This window comes from Equus quagga, chromosome 6 (assembly GCF_021613505.1).
Source record: "Equus quagga isolate Etosha38 chromosome 6, UCLA_HA_Equagga_1.0, whole genome shotgun sequence".
NCBI lineage: Eukaryota > Metazoa > Chordata > Mammalia > Perissodactyla > Equidae > Equus > Equus quagga.
In genome coordinates this window covers 67,365,222-67,387,580 of record NC_060272.1, presented here as the reverse complement: position 1 = coordinate 67,387,580, position 22,359 = coordinate 67,365,222, and the positions used below count along the sequence as shown (strand labels likewise).

The 22,359-nt window shown below is 39.6% G+C and overlaps 1 protein-coding gene across 3 annotated transcripts in view; it reads right to left on the bottom strand.

Annotated features, from left to right (window-relative positions):
- The window catches only part of DCLK1 (doublecortin like kinase 1), a 320,917-nt gene that overhangs the window by 91,991 nt on the left and 206,567 nt on the right, over positions 1 to 22,359 (bottom strand). For all 3 annotated transcript variants that reach the window (XM_046664669.1, XM_046664671.1, XM_046664670.1), the window contains exon 5: positions 920 to 1,036. In XM_046664669.1, the coding sequence (XP_046520625.1) occupies positions 920 to 1,036 (117 nt within the window). The remainder of the gene's footprint in view (positions 1 to 919; positions 1,037 to 22,359) is intronic.

The following is a 22,359-nucleotide window of genomic DNA, read 5'->3' as shown; positions in this document are numbered from 1 at the left end:
ATGTGGAGGTGATAATTGATACAGTAGTGTAACAGCTGGCCAGTGGTGCTGGAGGCAGGCCTTGCAGCCCAGTCTAGGGATCTGTTCATATCCCTCTGGGCCCACACTGGTGAGTACAAGAAGGCCTGTGTGTAGGCCCTAAAGATCTCTGTCCCTACTTATAAGAGGTTCTTTGTCTTCATGAAATCAGGTGACAATCACTTTGATGTATGTATCATTTAGTAATTCCCATTCAACAATTTATATCCATTAATAAATAATTCCCTTCAATAGTGAAATAGACCTTACACCTGAGACCAAAAAAACCCCACCCAAAACCACCTTCTAACTGACTCATGATAGTTTTAAGACCAAAGAAGGAAAAGGCAGGGCTGAGAGGGTCATCTTGTAAGTACACATCCTGCTCCCACATGAGCACTAGAGCCCCTGAAAGCCAGGACGCAGGCCCAGAGTCAGTGCAGCTCTCCCGGCCCCAGGCTCTTGCTCTCACTGCTTTCAGCTCTGCAGCCACGTGGGGGCCAGAGCAGAACGTGTGTTAAAACAACAGTTCAGCAAATACACTGGCAACTCTTCAAAGCCAGTCCCAAGTAGAATAAACGCTTTAACAGAGACTTTTGGAACTGGGGGGCCTTAGCCTGAAAAATTAAATTGTGTGGTAGAATGACACAAGTCAGTCGTATCTATTTGTGGGCAAATCTGGATTTCTTGAGTCTTCACTAAGTTAGTTTTCCTGAGCTCAATGTTTTTTCTTACAGCCAACATGCTAGACTTCAGTGAATCTGTTCCACCACTCTAACATGTTCTAAAATTATAAACCGGAGTCTACACTATCTTGAAACCTCATGCTCTGGCTTCACATACCCTCCGCTCATCATACATCAGAACAAGGCAGCTTCTTCAGCCTCCTCTGCTGCTTTACCTGAGCTGGTTGATGCAGGGGATTTGCTGCGCCTGGAAGGTCCTGGGCTCTTGGTGGTGCTCCTGCGGGATGATGAAGCTATTTTGGTGTAAGAAGTAGACTTCACCACTCGACATTCTGAGGAAAGAACAACAGCCACACATCATTAGAAGGTCATGGCACACACCATTCGAAATGTACAATAAACCTGGAAATAGAAATACATGGCCATCCTCAGTCATACCGCCTTCCTGCCAGCCCAGTGCTCATCCGTAACAAAGGAACCAAGAAAACAACCAGAAAGGGTACAGTGAGTGTCTTAGACATCAAATTAGATAAATAACACTCCAAAGCCTTCTAGTTTAGCTCCTTTACAGTAATATTTTGGATAGATTGGGAGTAAGAGGCTGGTAAAGAAGTGCTTTTGTTGGGGTTTCTCTCCACCTACCCCTTGAGTTATTTGCGTATATGTGTCCCTTTTGGGATAAATTTTTCTTTCTTCCAAGTAAAATGTTAGAGGAAAGGTTGACCTCATAAACCAAGACATGCGGTGATGGAAGATTCTACTCATCATGAAAGATTCCACCCATCAAGTCCGGGTTTATTATTCTTGGGAGACCTCATAGTGATTGATAGCTGTGGGTCTTTACTATGTGTGGGAAATGACAGCATTTGTGCAGAAGAAGTAAAATTGGTGGAGAGGTGACTTTACCTGGCTACAAGGGCACAGTGTGAGCCTGTGCACCACCATATGATGGTCTCTAAAATGGTTCCTGGCCTGCTGTAGAATATTCTACTGCAGGGATATACCATAATTTGCTTAACCAAATTCCTACTGTTGGACATTTAACTTATGTTCAATATTTCATTATTATAAACACTTACTCAATAACACCCTTGTAAATGAGTATGCAGTTATCTGAGTGTTTCTTTAGGATAGATTTAGTTCTTAGCACTTAAATTTAGTTTCTAGCAACTGGAAACCATGGACACATTGTAGGTGCTCAAAAATGTTTGCTGAACGAAGTGAGATTGGTAGGTCTAAAGAGAAGCTGCTTTTGAAAAGCCTTTGACAACTGCCCTCCAGCCTGGTGGACCCAAACCGTATCTTCATCAGAGTCTGAGAGTGGTTGTTCAACTGATCCCTCCCTGAGGGTAGGTATTATCTATTCAGGAAATCTCTGCTAATTTCTAAACAAATATCGGACTTCACTGCTTTAAGTCTGAATAGTTTTATTGCAAATAAACTTGTCTGTTCTTTTCCCATGTATTTATTAGCCATTGGTATTTCTTCTTTTGCAATTATTTACTCAGGTCTATTCACCATTTGCAGCTGGGATGTTCTTCTTCTATTGGTTTGTAAGAATGCATTCTAGATTAAATTTTTATCCCCTTGTCTATCATATTAGAAATATTTATCTTTTTAGGCAGTTGTTGAAAAATATTAGCCTTTTAAATGTGGTATTCTTTTTAAGTACAGTAGTTTAAAATTGAAGCCTAATCTATTAACTTTTCCATTATGCATTTTTTTTTTACCATTTTAGAGTTTAGTAACAAAGAAATAATAATAATTTCAGATCTAATTCTGATGCCCGACTTTGTGAAATTCTTCTTCCCTATCCTTGCAATTTCTAATTTTCTAAGCTCAAAACATCTTTCCATTATATATTCCGAAAGGCTTTATATAAGCATCTTTTCTTATTTTTTCCAAATCTACACAGTAGTTCATATTGTTTAGTAAAAAAGGAATGTAAGTGTATATGAAACATAAATGTTGCAAGACTAGAAATAAGAGGTAATGGGAGTGTCTCCTGGAAGCCTGATGAATTGATCTGTTGGGGGAAAAAAGAAGAAGGAAATTCTGTCTTGAGATATTAGTATTTGTGGCTTCATAGCCAAAAGCAGGGAGAAAATGAACCAGGGCACCACCGAGCCTGCCCAGGCTTCCCCGATAGTTATTTGGGTCACTGTTGGGTGTTCTGGCCTTCCTCAGGTGGTCCTGCAAGAGATTTCCATTTCTTAAAGAAAAAGGAAAAAAATCTACGCATGTGGACATATGAGCAAAAATTAAAAGATAGATGTAAGCAAGAAATATAACATCACAACATCAGAAGATATGATAGGAACCACAGGACCATTCCCACGGAGTGCTAGTGCCTGAGGGTGTGTCTGTGCAGGTTTTAATTTGCAAAACAGATCTTTGGAACACGTGAAGGGACATCCAATTAGCTCAAGGCTCTGTCCACACAACATCCTAGAGTTTGTTCTAGCCTTTGGACGTGGGCCTAGACTTTTGGAAGTATATTAGCAACCAAATTGGATTGCTGTATTGTTGCCGATCCATTGGTATGCTTCCAATTAAATTCTTATCGAGTACCCACTATGTGCCAAGTACCAAGCACTGCAGGCAAGATGGAGAACAAAGTTTTGGAACTCGAGACACTTACCACCTAGGAATGGAGTATAGAGTCTTTTAACCAGCAAAAGCTCTTTTCTGCTAATTTTTATTTCACGGACCTCACGTTTGAAAAATGTTGGTTTATGAAACAAATTGCTTTAAGTAATAATATGTTTCTCATTTTAAGTCAAAATCATGACTATAATGAGGGCAGGATGACGAGGACTTTTTGTCCCAGGTCAGGAACGTTTAGAGGTCACATAAATTTAAAATGATAATTTTAAAAATTCAGTATCTAGTTAGAAGGAATGAAGAGCTAAAATAGAAAGCTACCAGATGGTGCACATTGGTAATAACACCCATCTGTGAGCCGCAACATGAGTTAAAAAGTTGATTTTAGGGTTTGTCGCATGGTGTTTGCCACATGTGCCAAAATTGCTAGTTATGGCTCCAACTACCAATCAGGGCTCTGGGTCAGCATAAAAGAACAAACCTTACCACACTAGGTTGACATTTTTCCAGCTACCAGAAAGAAACTAGGCATTTTAGTTTGGCAGCTCAATCTTACCAGAGCAAATGTAGGCGTTTTATTTGATTTTCAAATACTGAAAAGAAGTGGGCTCTTGCTATGCTTCTATAGCTTCTCTTGCACTTAGTTCTCACCATATTATTAATCTATCAAAAGTATTCATTTATTACTCTGCCTCCCCACCCCCTACTCCATTGATTAACAACTAGTCCTGGCATATTGAAAAGCATGTAATAGCTGCTCAACAAATATTGACCCAGATTACTATTGATCCTGTTACTACTTATGTGAACTCTTACTAGTCACGAAACTAACCCAATCTCTCATTTTATAGATGAGGAAACTGAATCTCAGAGGGGCAAACTAACTTGCATCAGAACCCAAGTCTCTTGGATTGGTGGCTTCCTTATCATCCCAGGATCTGATGCTGTGGCCTAAAGAGCTGTTCCATTGTGAATAAAGTCTGGAAATTTTCTTTCAGGGCCCATAGTCAGGGGCAGACAAGTGGGTGATGGTGGAGGGTGGGAAGGATGGCAAACAACCAGTTCTCATGTCAACATTAAATTAAAAATTTAAGATACTAAAGGCAATCACTCCATTCTGATATTTTTGGCACCCTTGTATTTTAGTGACCAATTCTCCAAGAAAGCTGCATTTCCTCTGGCTGCGGAGATACTGGACAACACAGACACACCTTAAGAAAGATGAGATTGAAGGCTAGTAGGCAGGCCATCTGAAGGAAGCTTCAGGATATAATTTTGCTTGCCACTAAAGATTGCAGCCTACCCAAAGTACAGAAAATCAGATCAAACACGTTCATTGGTTCTCTGGTGACTGAATCTCCCATAGCAAGCAAGCAAGGTTTGATTAAATCGTTGCCTTAGAAAGTCCCCATATTCATAGTTCCGGGAGGGGGAAAGCACCATCTCCATAGTACATTAGCTTTACAGATGTTCTCAAGATTTCGTAAGATAAAAGTTAAAACATTTCCCACCTTCACCCTGGACCCAAACTCAAGAAATGAGTGTTCTGTGATGGACAGATTTAGAGAGACAAGTGAGATGCATATGTATAGAGTGGAGATTGGAGAAGGAATATATTCTTTGGCCATGTTCCCAGTGGCATGAGAATCTCCACTCATGCAGATTCTCCCCTACTCAGACACGGTTGGTAGGCTGAAGTGTTATGGAAGGTGCTAAAGAACAGAAACAGTTACAGAATTTCACTGCAGGCACCAACAGCGCACCTGAGCTCAAACAGCAGGCACAGTCATGTATTCAAGGGGGCCTATTTGTACCTTCTGGAGACTCTTGAACAGGGCAAAGGTGACATCCCCCAAGTGTCTAGACAGCCTTAGTGGCATGCTGTATGCTGCCTAGGGAATACTCTTTATACAGGGGATGATTTTACTCCTTTTTAAAACCAGCAAGAATTAAAACACTCTCAGGTAGAGTCCTCTCAACTGGTCTTTACTCTCAATTTAGTTGTTCTGAACTGTTAAGGAGATGGGCAAGTTCATCTAGAAGAATCTATCATGAGCAGTTAGATGCTTTGTGCTTTCTTCCTAATCCTGATTATAAAGACAAGCTTCCTCTTAACTTGGCAAAGGTACAAAGCCTCCAAATGGAACAGTATTCCTCTTGGTGGCTATATGCAAAAGAGAGTCAGGAAGAGCATCCAGTCCTAGAGACTTTTTACAAATATGGCACAAGCCTCAATGACCAAAAGAGAGAACTTGCAATTCTGGCTCTCCAACTCTCCGACAAGTTGCTTTTACGTCTTCATGTTCTCTGAGCTGGAAGGAACCCTCCGAGAATATGGTTGTCAATGGTTACCAAATCAATTCTCTCTCCGATTGATGGATATCCTCTCCTGTCTCCATAAGTGGTTGTCTCCGGTGCCTGGGAGATTCACCACCTTCTGTCTCATGGTTTCTAAGCTTTCACCATCCTGCTTAGCCTCCAGCTTGTCAGCGTGGGTGAGCTGAACAGAGCATCCTGGTATGACTGACGACTAAAGTTTACTTCCTATAGAAACATAATGATTTTCACACTTCACAAGAAGCATTATAGGAAAATCCAAATATAGACTCCTTGCAGAAGGGGTCAGCCTGCATCTTTCCAGTTGCATGTTCCAATGGGAACTGAGGCCCATCCTCTCATTTCTGCACCACCTGGATTCTGAATCAATCCCGACACTACGTGAAACTCCCATCCCTACTGGCTGCAGCGTTTGGAACCAGTGTTACTTTCCTAAGTTGCATATGCAGCATGTCGGGAATAAAGCAGTCAAGAATGAAACACTCTAAAACACAGTTTTAAAAAAATAAAGTATGTAGCAGACTGAGCTGGAAGCAAAGGCACTGATTGGAGTGGCTTAGCTGCAGAATAAAGTCTCAGAAATTGAGATTTTTAAAGTACTTTCTAAAAATATAATGGCGTGTGTCTAAACCTAGCACCTAGACTGGCCCACCACAACTTTCAGAACACCCAGCTACGCACTCCAGATGGCGTGCACGTGTTCCCACATGGTGTGGCTGCTTGCTGTGAAACTAACACAAACCAGCTCCGGAGGCACTTGCTGGCTCAGAGTTGAACCTTTACATAACATCTGCAGAAGGCTTTATGGCACTGGGATTTTCCATACTAACTTCTCCAGAGTCACCATTCAGATCTACTCTTTGGATAGCATGAGTGATTTTCTTCTCCAAATACTTTGCTTTTTCCTAACAGTCAAATAAAAGTTAATTTCCCCTACATAACAGTCGAGAGTTACATGAGGGTCCGCAGTGGGTGAGTGGTTTTGCTCTAGGAGATTGCCTGGTAAGCCAGGTTCCCACTATCTTATTTTCTATCACCCCTGAGTGTTCTCATCCGTGTGGTCCCAGCTGGCTCACGGTGCAGGCTTGAGTTTCAGTACTGGGGGAAAGGAGAAAAAGAGGGAGGCCTCCAGCTACCAGGCAAAAGCTGCTTTGTGTCTTGTTCTACCAGATCTTCATTTCCTGAATCGGATCTGGGTCTTTCTTTCCTCCTACATGTCGACTGCACTGTTTAGTGCCAGTTGCTAGTTGCATCCCTGGTCTCTCTACTGATTAGATGCCAGTAGCACTTCCCCAGTTGTGATGACCAAAAATATCTCCACACATTGCCCACGTCCCCTCTGCAGCATATTGCTCCTGACTGAGAACCACTGTGAGATCTATTCATCAGGCAATGGTTTCCTGAGGGTCCTCAATTAATTCTTAAATTCTTCCTTGAGGATGTTAATGAAGCCATCACCAACCACCTGCCTGGGTCCCTAAACAATGCATTTTGCATATGCTTTCTGTAGGATTGGCCAACATGAATTGCTAGATTCAGGTTTTAATGCATCCACTGTAGTGTGGATGATGTGACTGGCAATGTTGAAGGTCGTCCAACTGTCTGTTAAAATTGGATCAGCATCATTGCTTTACCCATCTCTGACAGCATAAGAAAATGGGGCCTTAAAATGCTGGTGTTTCCTTAGTTTAGAGTTTGAAGGCTGGAGGAGGTCATGCAGACACAGTGTAGAAAAAGAGGACTTAGACGTTGTGCTATGCAAACTGAGTGTTGCAGACTGCCCATAACCAGCTGCACTCACAGTCAAAGGAAAGTCTTTTTCAAAAGGAGAGTCCTTTCCTTTCCAGGTACCACCTCACCTCTGCAATGAAACTTTTGAAACCGATCCCCTATAACAATCAGCCCCAAATGCCCAAGACTTGATTTATGACTGACACCGTCTCTAATTTTCGACCTTGCTTCCAGCTTAGGACCGACCAGAGAAAGCCACATACGCACCCAAACCAATCACATAGTTAGCCCATCGCCAGCTTCCCCATGCCAACAATCAGGGCACACCTGAGCCTTCCTCATTCCACTCTAAAGCTTACGAACTCCTCTGCTGGCCTTTGAGTCTCTGCCAGAATGCAAACAATGGTGGTTGACTCCTTTTCTTTAGCAAGCTCACAAAAGCCTTAGCGTGTTTTTATTTGGTTGGTCTTTGTTTATTCCCCCAACATCTACAGCTCTCCCTCTTAGCCAACCATAACATGAAGTAGCTGGCTTGAGTTGAGCAGCATGTTGTATGAAGTAGGCTTCCCTTTATCCACCAGAGTTATGACAATAGCCACAAGGGAAAGAAGGTTGACTGAGGAAACAGCAGATGAACATCTCCAATCTCATACTCAGGGCCTACATTCATTGGGCGGATTCATGGGCATTAACGGTGCATATCATCTGAATTGCTATTTCTTTCTCTCTCTCTTTTCCAAAGCTTGTGTATTAATGTTTTGTGGCTGCCATAACAAACTACCACAAACCTGGAGGCTTAACATGACCAAAATGTATTCACTCACAGTTTGAGAGGCCATAAGTCTGAAATCAAGGTGTTGCAGTTGCAGGGCCAAAGAACCTCCCAAGGCTCTAGAGAAGAATTTATTTCTTGCCTCTTCCAGCTTCAGGTGGCTCCAGGCATTCTTTGACTTGTGGCCACATCACTGAGGTGTCTGTCTCCATCTTCACATGGATGTCTCCTCTGCGTGTCTGTGTTATCTCCTTTCGCCTCTCTCTCATGTGGACATTTGTGATGGCATTTCAGGCTCACCTGGATGACCCAAGGTAATCTGCTCACCTCAAGATCCTTAACTTAATCATATCTGCAAAGATGCTTTTTTATCCAAAGATAAGGTGATATTTACAAGTTGACATCTTTGGACATTCGACTTACTACAGCATATGTGACGCAATTTTAGGAGAAGGCTTTTTTTGAGAATTTTTGTCAAGAAATCTGTTGTTACTCTCCTGCTTAAAACCCTCCCATGACTCCTTGTTGCTCTTGGAGAACATCCTTAGCATAGCCTGTAAGGCCCCTGCCTACCTCCTCTCTCTTCCTCCCTTTGGACACATTATTTTAGTTTCTTACATGTGCCAAGTATCTTCCTGCCTCTGGGCATTAGAACACTAATTTCCCTGCACAAAGAACAATTCCTCCCTACTACTACCTCATCTATCTAATTTCTCCTCATACTTCCTTGCTCAGCTTAAATTCATTCGTTTTGCAAATATTTACCAAGTCTCTGCTGTTAGGGTGCCGGGATACAGTAGTAAATCAGAAGACAGGGTCCCTGCTCTCATGGAATTTATTCTTTAGTAGAGAAAATGGCCCTTAAAGAACAAAAACAAGAACAAGAGCTAATTTTATAAGTGCTTTACCAAGAATTAAAAGGATGATATGACAGTGAGTGACTGAGTGGTTTCTCTATATGGGTGATCAGAGAAGGTCTCTGGGAGTAGAGGACATTGATGGTGAGCTCTGAACACAAGAAGGAGCTGGTCATGGGTAGACTAGAGGAAAGAGGAAGGCAGGGGCCAGATCAAGTTAAGATTGGGAAGACCAAGTGAGGGGTTTGGATTTTACTCTAAGCAAGATGGGAAGTTATGGAAGGGGTTTAAGCAAAGGCATTGATGTGATCTCATTCGTGAGTCTAAAAGATCACTCTGGTTGCTGTGTGGAGGGAAGATTTCAGAGAGGCTAATCTAGGCGAGAAAGGGTAGTGGCTCTCAGACCAGGGAGGAGGTAATGGAAATGAACGGAAGAGAATGACTTGGGATATGATGTGGAGATAGAGGCAACAAGGCTTGAGGATGGACTGGATGGGGTTGGGAGTGGACAGGACAATCCCAGTTACATGATCTTTGTTAGGTGTAGTGCAGAGTCCTGCTGAGTGGTCTGTACAATGCAGAGGCTTCATGTGCCAAAGGCAGGAGAGACCAAGAGTCTACTAAGGCCTACGGTCTTCCTTCAGAACAAAGGACAGACCTTCTGGCTCTTTAAAAACGCAGAATCGTTCTCCTTCCCTTAACCTACTGAATCAGAATCACTGGAGGTGGGACCTGGGACATTAAAAAATATCCCCAGCTGATCCCAATGGTGGGGCCCACAGGCCAGAAACCTTTTGCTATTCTCTGGTATACAGATAAGAAAATTACTGAAGGACATCCAGAGGCTCAGAGTTTGAAGTAATTGTTCAATGTGGCATTTGGAACGAAGGATTACACTAACAGCATAAGGAGATAAATTAGGAAGACAAACCAGTCTTGAAAAATCAACAAATATCTGTCCTACTTAGATTTGGTCCCAACTCAAATTTTCAAAAACAACAAACTATCTATATCCCAAGACCCAGCCAAAAGCAGACTTTGGAAGGAGAAAAAGAGTTCACATTTATTAACTCATGACCACCTGGTTTTCATTAGCTAACAAGATGGAAAGGATTTAAAAGATACATAAGAAATAAGAAAGAGATAAATTACCCAAGAATGGAAAGCTAGAAGATGGGTACAAATTTCTCCTAGAGAATAGAAAAGGAAACAAAAGAAGCCAAAAAAGAGCACAGAAGTGTGAATTGAAAAAAATCTGATAGCTCTCTCCTTGGGTAAGGCTCTTTTATGCCCAGCTTTTTCCCACTCATGCAGAAACAAGGATAGGTGTACATCTTTGGTCCAGTGGGTCTAGCTCACTGGGAAAGGTGAGAGTGTAGAGCTTCTGGGCAGCACACAGTTGATGACAGTTGAGAATACCAGGTGTGTCATTTACAAAGGGTAAGCTTTTGTTCTGAATTGTCCTGTGACCCCTTAATGAGATTAGGACTAGTCATAGCTTAGATGACAATGGAGTCCACTCTTCTCCATTAAAACAAAGCTACAGGCTCTGTGCTGTCCAACAGTTTGGGCCATTTTGCTTAGGGGAGTTCTCTAGCACCTTGTGCTGATATGGTCCACGGACCAGCAGTCTCAGCATCACCTGGGAGCTTGCAGAATCTTAGGCCCCACCCGGGACTTAATGAATCAGAATGTTTTACCAACATTCCTGGTGATTTGTATTCAGACTAAAGCTTGAGAAGCACTGCTCTAGAACTCCGGCAGGGCACCATTAGATCAGTGGTTCTGAGCTAAGGGAGGATGTCAGAAAACGACGGATTCCTGGGCCCAGTCCCCAGAGATTCCAATCTCATGGGCCTGGCATCTGCACCTTGAACAAGCACCTCAGTTGATTATAATTCTGACATACAAAAAATAATTTAAGAAACAGGGTCCTAGATGGTGATAAAAAGGAACTAGAAATTCTAGAAAGGATTAAGTAACAAACTCCAACATTTTATTTAGAGAGCAATATTTTATGGTAGTGTTTCTAGACTTCCCTGATGATAAAAATCAATTGGGGGTTATCATTAAACATTTAACTGCCCAAGACGCTTCTCCAGATGTTTCAATGCAGTGATCTGGGATGGGGGTCTGGGGATTTATATTTTTAAATAAGTACCCTGGGTGGTCCTTACAATTAGAGAGGTTTAGGAGAACTGCTTTACTGGAAGACACACAGTTCAAGGAAAACATCCACGGTAGAGTTAAGAAGGGCACTGTGCAAGGTGGGCCTGAACTGGCCAGCTCATCACCAGGTCCGTTTAAGCAGAGGGACCAGGTTCTTGGTGGGGGAAGAAGCTCATGTACAAAGGAAGTTTCCAGAAAGTCACATACTCTCATCCAGATGTTCTGTGATATGGACCTCAAGCCTGATTGGGAACAGAGACTGTCCATCAGGAAGGGGAACCTGCATTTGAAGTGAAGTCAGCTGAGCTTCATCCTGAGAAAGAACATCCAAACTTCACATTGGGTAAAAGAGACTTTGGGGTCTCTGCTTTCTTGTCTTGAGGTAAAGACAAGACTTGAGAACATAATTGTCTAAACAAAATCATCTTTGAGTCTGCACTGTCTTCTCAAGGAGGAAAAAATAAACATTCAATAGGGAATCCAACGAAAGAAAGTCTAACTATAAGACCAGGAATAAACATTTCAACTCTGGAGCAGAAGAAAGTAATCAGAATGTCATGACAAATGACAAGCTGAAGTTACACGGTTATAAAGGGATTGAGTGATACCCCAGAATAATGACGTAAATCTACTTCTGAGCGAAGTCTCACAGGGAAAGAATTTAATTTAGAGGTTTTTGCCTTAAAGGAATAGGGACAATCACAGGGGTTGATAAAACTCAGCTGTTTCAGAGAAGAAACAGGTAACACAAATGTGTGTGTTCGGCAGAGCACAAAAAAATTAGGAATTTGAATCAGGCATTCCCTACCTAAGACCTTCAAATTTATATTTTTTTAATATATAACTCAGGCTATTGGTTTGTGACCCCATATCCTCAAAATTAAAATAATCAGAGCCTTAGGATGCAGAAGTAATGATAGAGTAATCATTCTATAGTTGGAAGACATAAAATGTTGGAAATATTTTGTGATTGTTTTTCCATCATAAATAATTATCATGGAGATAGCTAACGGTATTCAGTACCCAAAATAATGGTACCACCTGAAGGAGGGAATTAAAATTGTAGCAGAAGTTTCCTTAGACACAAAGGAAAGCTGCTAGATAACAAAGGCTGTATAGCCTCTTTAGAAAGCTGTCATTTCCTTCCAAAGAGATACTTAAAAGTATGGCAGCCAATCATGTTTCTCCCACAACAGTTTAGATATTGTTCTAAATATCAGCAGGCTTTAGAATCAATGACTTCTTGGGGTATTACGGAAGTACCTACCCTGAAGAAACAAAAGATGTTAGCAAAAGTTCCCCATTGGTGCCACACAGGCAATGCTTCTTTTCTAAAAGAGTTCTGAAGAGTGCCACCGGGGAGATCCCCTGGAGAAATTAAATTAAGTGCTGTATATAAATTAGTTTTCCCTGAATCAGTTATGCCTATGGGTTTCTAGGGTACTCTCTGAAGAGAGCAGCATGAGAGAATCCAGGAAACAGGGACAAAATAAATTCTTTCCTTTTTTCAATAACTCGGTACGTGAACGAGACAAGGCCCACATTAGGACAGCTTTCATAGTCTGTCAACAGCTTTCCTGACTGTTTCACTTCTCCAGAGAAAACAGCAAGTCAGGTTACTTCATTTAAAGGTTAAATGGGATAGAAATCTTTGAACCCAAAGACAAGTTTCTCAGGTTTAACATAAGTAGGAGAGACATTTCTAGACACTACATTTCCTAAGACCATTAATATATTCTAAACTTCTCCAGGGTCATTCTCCCTTCAGTTCTCCTGCAATCCTTGCTGAGAAGCAACTGTGTTTTCACTGGATGGTGACTCCTTTAAATGTTAGCTTGCAATACAACTGGAAAGAAGAAATGTTTCTGAGTTGCTTATATTTTTGACAAAGTGAGAGTTCGTCTCAGCAGTTAAATCCTGCTGTCTACAGTTGGAAAATGCTTAGGTGAAACACTTGTCAAACACAGCTAATGATGCTACAAAGGCTTGGGGGAGATTATGGGTTGTCCAAGTGTCACAGGTGACCTGATGAGTGGGCAAAGAGGTGAGGTGAACACCTGAAAATGGCTGAACCAACTTGAAATGGGCATTCCGGCTGAATACCCCAGCTGTTGCCAGACCTGCACTTTTTAAGCAGCTCAGATGGGTCTTTGAGTCCAAGGTGGGACAGTTAAAACAGTGCACAGCCAGACAAGACATTTGCCATCATTTTTATGACTCATTGTCCTACTCACTGAATTTCTGGCTGCATGATTTGGGTTGCTCACACAACACAAAGGATGCTGTATTCGCTTCTCAAGCCTCTCCTTTCATTTTGTTTCGATGTCAGTTTTCAGGAAGAAGAGACTGCGTGGGGAAGAATGATAACGAAGTGGAAATTTGGGGAGAGTGGCCATTAATACCATTTTTAAACAAAATGCCCAGTTTCTTACTCTGTGAAAACCCGAGGAAGACCATTATCCAGGAACTGATCTCAGGAGTACAATTTAATCACTTTTGTCTTGTAGCTAAGTTGTTTGTTAAGGGCAGAGTGATATCAATACAGATAGAAGCCTTCGGAGGAAAGTGTGTCCCCACATATAGAGGGAATGTAAAATCATGAATGACAAAGCTTCCCTGAATCAAACAAATTTCTAAACACTTTCTTCTTTCTCAATTCTTTCACAGTCAGGCAATGTGAGGCAGATGTTTTAAGAGTGAGTTAATTCTTGTGGGTAATTCTCTGTGTCTCACTCTGAAAACTTCAGATTTCCTTTCCTCCTTTTTGCCAAAAAGTGTAATATTTATGATCCTGTTTCTCATGTTTCCTTGTTACTTGACTTCCCTTTTAATGAGAAGTATCCTTCACATCAACTGCCTAATAAAATCCTTGGTTGTAGAGTTTAATTTTAAAGTACCCTCTTCATGAGCCATTTATCTATTTTCCTTTCTATTCCAAATGACAGACATTAAATTACATCTCTGGGCAGATGTGATTAATCTTCTATTCCAAAGTGAAGAAAAGAAGAAAAAGGTTAGAAATATTTAAAGCCTCTTTTCTTTTCTTTTTTATTAGGAGAAAGCAGGCTATGGGTTGAAAACTTGATTTATTTCCCTTAAACTTGTTTGAAGATCACCTTTAAAACAAGGGGTCAAATGTGGCTTGAAATGAATTCCCTGTGCAGTACTTATGTAAGTCCCGGGGTTACAGTATTTCAAGGCTAATAAATATTGTAGTCATTTGAAGGCAGCCATCTAATATGACAATACATAGGATTTTAGAGGGATTGTGGTCTTTCAATGAAAAGGGTCTGGTTAGAAGGGAGACATTCTAGTTGGTTTGCCGGGAAGCTGCCTGAAATCAGATGATATTCTATTCGCATTTGGCCCTCAGCCATCAAACAAAGGAGTCATTACTGTGACCCACAAGGTAGTTATCTCCCTCGAAGTAATTCACCAAACGACTTCAGTAGATAATTTGCTTTTTGTGGCTAGATTTATCATCTTCAAATATTTACCCAATAAGATGCAATAGTGAGCTAAGGCAAACTTGTATTTTTATGGCAAATTTGGTCCTTTATTTCCAAAACAAAGAGCAAAGTGTCAAGCCATGTTTAAAGACATTCAATTTCACATAGAGAGAAGATTTTTTTCCTTTCTGAAAATATTAGCAGAAATGTATTTAAATAATTTTTAAAAATCTGTTCTTGTTAGAAAACAGACAAGCAATCTTGTTCTCCTCATCCTTCTTGGCACAACATGTACCTGATAAAAATTAAAGAAACCTAAAACATCATTTAGCCTGAGAGAGAAGACATTGTGCATGATAGTCTCTTAGCAACCACAGGATTCTAGTGAGGTCTATTGGGCTCCACTTAGTAGAGAAAATTTGTTTATGCATGCAAAACACAAACATTTTATGCATAATTTTCCACTTTTTCTTGAAAATAATTATCAAAAGTGTTTTGTAATGGATTTACTATTTTTATAAAGATGACATATATTCATTATAAAAATTCAAACAGTGCAAAAAAGTAAAAGATAGCAATAAATCATCCCAAATTAGGAGTTAGGAGCCACGCCATGCTGTGTCACACTAGAATTTTCTGTCTTTCCTTGTTGAACACTTTTTAAAATGTATGAATTAGACTTGTTCCTCTTTCTTTGTTTGAATGCAGCTAATAATTTATTCATTTTTTTTCATTTTTCTTTTAATTATTTAAATTACTTTCTGTTAATTTTGTTAGGAATACAGTAGATGACATTCCGTGATCCTGATTCATTCCCTCACCTTTGTTTTTAAAAAAAGATTTGGAGATACATGTTATTTTGTAAGAAGGAACTTGGCTTTGATCCTCTGATTCACCATCCAAACCTCATGTATACCATTTTTATTTTTACAAACCTCTTCCCACCTTGATCACTGCTTTCTCCCAAAGCTTTTCTTTCAATTTATGAAGAGAAACGAAGAGAAAATGCACTAACAACCTATCGTACCCATACAATTAATAATGACAATTCATTTAAAATGTATTTTAAAAGAGTATTTAATGACATGGAATATTTGCAAGTGAAAAAAGTAGATTACAAAACAGAGGGTATGGTATAGTGTGCATGTGTATGCAAATAAGTGTTTTAAAAGAATATTTCTGGACAGGTTTTAACAGTGTTTTTCCCCCCTAGGTCAAGGGATTGCATTTAATATTTTCTTTATATTTTTCTGCCTTTCCAATTTCCTGTAATACATAAGTGTTGCTTTTTAAATATGAAAATGTTCTTAAATTTCACAAAACAAAGTTTTTAGAATGAATCCAAACAGTAAAGAAGGGCATAAACTAAAAAATGTCTCTCCCCTACTTCCTCTAACTCTTGGTTCGTCACTGCAAAGGTAATCACTGATAACAATTTCTTGAGAGTCTGTCATAAAATGTCAGTGCATATATAAGCACACACAAACATACATACACGTACATATATGTGTGCATATGTTCTTTTGTATTAAAATGGAATATAATACACAATATTCATATTTTGATATTTTTTCCCACTTAACAATAGATATTGGACAACTTACTACCACACTGGCCCATTTAGGCTGACCTAATTCTTACTAGTGATAAGGCAGTATTCCATTAAATGGACATATCGTAATTTATTTAGCCAGACTTCTGTTAATAGTTTTTACTTTTTTTCTCTAGATTTTTGTGATTACAAATAAACTTTATACATATACTTTTGTACACTTGTGCACAAAATTTATAGAGACACAGTTGCTGGATCAACGATCAAAGACAAATGTGCCTTTAAAATTTTTACCAAATGGTGCCATTTGGCATTATCCACAACTTTGTATGGGAGTGAGTTTCTTTATGCTTTCATAACACTTTCTTTACCTGTTGAGTAAAAATGAGATTAAGTTAAGTTACATTTTGTTACTACTTAGTGAATTGAAAACTTTCTTCCCAGATATTTACGTCATTTAGACTCTCTCTTGTGAACTGCCTGTTCATATCCTTCATTCATTTTTCCATTGCTTGTCCTTTTCTCTATTGACTGGTAAATGTTTTGTGTATTATGAAATTTAGGCCTTTATAGGACACATGCTTTACAAACATAGTATTTTTTTCTTTGTCTCCTGACTTTAAACTTGTATTTTGCCATACAGAATTGTTTTGCATTCTGATTGGCCAACCTCTTCTTTTATAGGTTCTGTGAATTAATTATTGTAAGGAACCCATCCAACATAATATTTAAACAAAAGGTCACGAAGCGTTTTCAAGGAATGTTCTCATTAGGTAGGAGACATTATAGATTCTGGAAATGATATGAGCAATAATGCTCATGACTTAGGTAGACTGTACAGTTGAGTTCTGTCTCAGGGAAATACCACAAAATGTTGAATTTTTATAAATCTTTTTTTAAATCATAACAATGTTTACAAAAAGCCAAACTGGATTATCTATCTATATTTTAAAACTTTCAACCTTTCAAGTTATTGTTTCCTTGTAAGAGCTATAACAAGTCATAGTTGCCTTGTCCTCAATTATAACATTACTTTTATAAAATAAAATGCCTATATTGTAAATCCAGGTTTATAAATATAGGATTTTTCTCCTTCTGTTTGAATAAAAATGAACTATGGGACTCCTAATGGGTATGGGGTTCATTTCTGGTATGATGAAAATGTTCTAAGCTTGATTGTGGTGATAACTGCACAATTCTGTGAATATATTTTAAAAACTATTGAATTGCACACTTTAAGTGGGTGAACTGTATGATATGTGAGCATATCTCAATAAAGCTGCTATTAAAAAATTAACTGTGGTGTGTTTTAAGTACAACTGTGTGCAAAATAAACTACTGTGGTTTGTCATCACATTGCCCTAGCATCTCCTACATCTGAGAGGAAACAGCTTCATTCGGAAACAGGTTTCAGTGGGCTAATCATTTGAGACCCCCTTCCCTATTTGTTTATTCTCATCTGCCCTCTTTTCCTTTTTCAAATTCTCTTGATTGGGGTAGGGAGCAGGGCAGATGGAGGGAGATTTCCCATGTTTTCTTTTCTTCCACGTTTTTGTTATTCTTCTGATCCCTGGGATTGTATCATTTTACTTCAGTGTAGATATTCGGTGATATGACATGCTACAGGGTAGATTTTAGCAGAAGGTAAATAGCCTTGGATGGTTCAAGGAAACTTATCTTGGCTGGCACCAGCTGGGACACATCATAAGGGACTTTCATGCCCTAATGTGCCGTCATCTCACTGAGGGGAATGTGACACGACATGTTATACCATCACTATTTCCTAGAGAATCTTTCTCCTCCCGCCTTAAATACCTACAAGGATTAGTCACTGGTAGACTTTTTTGCTTTTTACATTTTTATTCTTTAAGATATTTCATTAAAATACAATACAAAGAATAAAACTATAGGCATTATTACATTACTTCCAACAGCTTTTGATGACTGTTACCTTAATCATTAAATTCTTAACCCCCGGAGTATGAGTCAAAATCAAGGTAAACTACCTTCCTCTCTCTGCACAAATCTGAAATGAGTCAGTGATGAGTAAAAATCTCTAAAACTAATTTAATGCAATGGAATCATCCTTAACACACATAATTGGGAAATAATGTCAAGTTTTTCAATCCCATTTATTGATATATTTGTGAGGTTTTCCTGGGCCTTAGACTTAAGAAAATGTTAGTCAGATGGATGTCAGTATCCAAAAGAAAGTGATCAGATAATTAAACAAATTTTAGCAAGTATTCTAGAGGATCCACTAAGGTCCAGGATACAATTTGCGTCCTCAAGGCATTCACTGTCCATGAGGGGCTTTAGACCACCCTTGTCATATAAAAGGGCTCTTTTATGGTAAAGGCACAGTTAACTCTCTTACTAATATGAGCAGTTTCTGCTTCAACCACATCTCATTTCCCTGTTCCATATATGCGACACTGTGTGGTAGCCCCTCCTGCTAGACACGTCAGGATCTTTATCTGTTCATTTGGAAATTTTAGCATAAGGTAAATAGCCTTGGATGATTCAAGGAAATTATCCTTGGCTGGACAGATAATGGAAAGCTCCTGATATCTCAGAGGAAGAAAGAGGCATAACTGAAATATGCTAAAACATCATCATAGTGCATGGACTCAGCTACAGACATAACAACACACAAGCACAAATCAATTCCTTTCCAGCAGTGTAAAAGTGGAACTTTGTTCTCAGATGGAAACTGGTGCCTGGACACATAGGAGGAACCCCATGGTATTTATTTAATGAATGCTAAATGGATAAATGAGACTCAAAACAAGGGCGTCTACTCTATCCGGGCAGTTTCTTTCCAGGGATCTGAACTACTAGGGAGGCAGAGGGACTCCTGCAGGCAAAGGGAAAGGAGGTGAGGGGGCAGGCAGCTTTTCCAGAAGGATTTGAAATATTCCTGCTGCTCACTCACAACCACCACTCCAAACTTATTCATTAATTCATCCACTTGCATGTCTACGTGCCAGACACTGTAGACACTCAAAGAGGAATAAAACTGTTTCTACCCTTACAAAAGAAAGGCAGACACATTAACAACTTTGACAAAGTCATTAATAGTTACTATTCGTTGAGCACTTCCTGTGTGCCAGGCACTATGCTAATTCCTGTGCATGCACTATTTTATTCAACACTATGACCCAGGAGCGAGTATGACCTGATTATACAGATGAAGAAATTAAGGCTTAGCCTGGTAAGAAACTTACACAGGGCCACACACTCACACGGCGTCTGAAGCAGAACTTGAACTTGCTGCAGTCTGGTGCGAAAGCCCCAGAGTGTGACTGTCACCTTACACTCTGAGAAGGGCTCTCACAGCAGAGAGGGGAGAGGGTTCCTCCAGCCTGGGACTAAGGAGAGAAGAAAGCTAGTGTGCGTGGAGCACCTACTTCCGCTACCCATTCTCGTCTTTGAGCGGGGCCAGCAAGTTGAAGAGTTTCCTGAAGAGAAAGAAGCAGCAGCACGAGGAAAGGAACGGAGGCACAAAAGTGCACAGGAAAGTGGCGGGAAGTTCAAAGGGACTGTACCAGAAAGTGTTCAAGGAGGGGGTGGGGGCTTGAAAATAAAGCTGTGCTCACACTCCTCACCCACTTTGATTCCTCCTGCCTCCCTAAGCCTGCTATTGATCTGTGGGGATGCTCAGCAGAGAGGACAGAGAAGAGACCTCAGATTTCAGTAACGCCTCATCTCCAAACCCTCCCAGACTATGACCCTCATTTTCCATTGTTTAGATGCTGTAATGATGATTAACAGAAAGAGTGATTCTAAACTAGAGCATGACTAAAAAGTCAATCATATTCAAGTAATCCTGAATGCATATTTTTCTTACAGGAAAGAAAAAAACTTCAGATAAAAATTCTTTGGGTGGGTTTTTAAATATATTTTGGTCATTCAGAATTATCCTTAATATACCTTTATACATATTAACAACTGAAGACCACTTGTGGTTAGATGTTTCACAGTTCTTTGGAACAGCATTTAGTTTTAGATCAGCCCCATTTCAGTTACCACGTAGGTGTATTTTTCCATGCTGGATCTATTTTAAAGTACAGCAGGTCCTCTATATAATCAATGTACGCACTACCCTCATTCCCAGTTTCCTTGAGCAAATTATCTTCCTTAAATGATATCAGAGATGGTTAGTCATGTCTTCATATTTATAGCATTTAGTTAGCTGTTTCTACGAATTACTTTATGTCAAGATTTTAGAAAAAAATACAAGTAAAGAATCTATTTTCTGAGAAAATGTAACCGTTTTACAGTAATTCTATTACTCAGTATCCATATAGTATAGCAAAAAATCAGGAATTGCCTACATTGTGTAAACGTGAGGATAAACTCACTTTTAGCATAATGAATACATTTTTCAGTTAAAGTAAAATAAATCAATTTTTAATTAAAAAATGGACTATTACATCTATTACCACCAATAGAAAATTTTAAAAACTTCTACCAATACTACACAAGACAATTCGAAAGCACTACCAAGATTGTAGATTACTGGCAGTGCTTGCTTGACCTTCTCATGAATGTTTTTTTCTAGTTCACATAAATCTAAACCTCTCCCAAGAAAAATTGCTCTTTTTCTCCTCCAGAACTTAATTAACCACACTCCATTACTTGCAAACATTCTTAGAAGAATATAAGTCCAATGCATTACTTTGACATCATCGTTCAGAAAAATTTCAGGGAAAAGATGTTAAACATATATATGCCCCAAAGGGAAAGAAATACTTTAAACATTTATTTTGAAATAGGGTAGAAAATTGATAAACTTTGCCTCTAGAACATACAGGTTTCTGAGAGACTTTGGTTAGACTGCATGCAGCAATAATAAAGAAAAGTAAAAGTAAGTGAAAAATTTTAAATACGCTATTAGAACTTAAGTAGAAGAAAACAAATGAAGAAGATCTATTTTCTTTAAAAGTACATAGAAAACAGTAATGTCCTTCTTATCAAGGAATCTGGTAAAGCCCCACAAAGAAATTCTCTTATTCCTCTGATGTGCTCAGCAGTAGCATGCCAAGATGAAGAGGGTATGGTCCTCAGCTTAGGTAAATCTTTCGACTAGAGGGAGACAAAAATCCATTCACAGATCATTTGAACATGACGTGGCAGATGTGCTGGGACAGAAAACAGAGGTGTGTATTGGGGCTTGGAGGCTCAGAAAAGAGACAAATTTCATCTGGGTGTGGGTGGATGGCTTATGGAAGAGGTCAAACTGGAGGTAAAATTTGAAGAACCTGTAGAGATAAACTAAGTGAAGAGAGAAGATACCCCAGACTATAGAACGCATTGTCAAGGGCAGGAGAGGTCTAAGGCAGCACAGAGTGTTTGGAGTGGAGAACTAAAGCCATTCATCGCTGTCATTCAATCAGAACAGGGAAATGAAGGAAGGGGAGTCTAGAGAGGCAGGTAAGGGCCAGATGATGTAGGGTGTTGGGGACCATTTAAAGGAGCACAGATTTTATCCTTAGGGGATGGAGAAAGGGTGGTAAGAAAACTCTTTAATCTATTGAAGTATTTTAAAGAATGAGAGTGACTTGATCAGATTTGCATTTTAGAGAGAGCACTAAGATACAACGTGAAGGATAGAGTTAAGAAGTGCAAGGCTGAAGGCAAGAAAAACCAGCCAGGGGATGGCTCATAATGCCACGAGAAATGAGAAGTGCCTGGACCCAGCCACTGTAGAAGAATGGAGGGCAGGGGCCAAGTGTGAGTAAACTGGCTAGATTAGATAGTGGGTGAGAAAAAAGCGAATATGACTTTTCGGGAGTTCAATGAATATCAAAGGGATGAATGAACCAACACGCAGGATGAATACTTTGGCAATATTGCTTAGGTCATGGCAAGCAGAGTCACAATAATGTGTATTATGGAGAACTTCTATCCTATCTATGGCTATTAAACTATAGGGGGAAAATGAGAAATAGACTCATTTTTAAGTAGTACATCAACTAACTTTGATCATTAGTTGAGGAATTTTATTGGTGGTGATGGTAGGCAGTGGGCTCAGTCTTCCCCTCTCATGAAAGTGAAACATAAAAACTTCCAAATGGCCCACTTAAAAACCCCTGAGAACAGCAATTAACTTGACTCAGGAAATACTAAAAAAGCATACACAGCTGATAATGCAGAGTGTAACTGATAAAATTGTATTTGA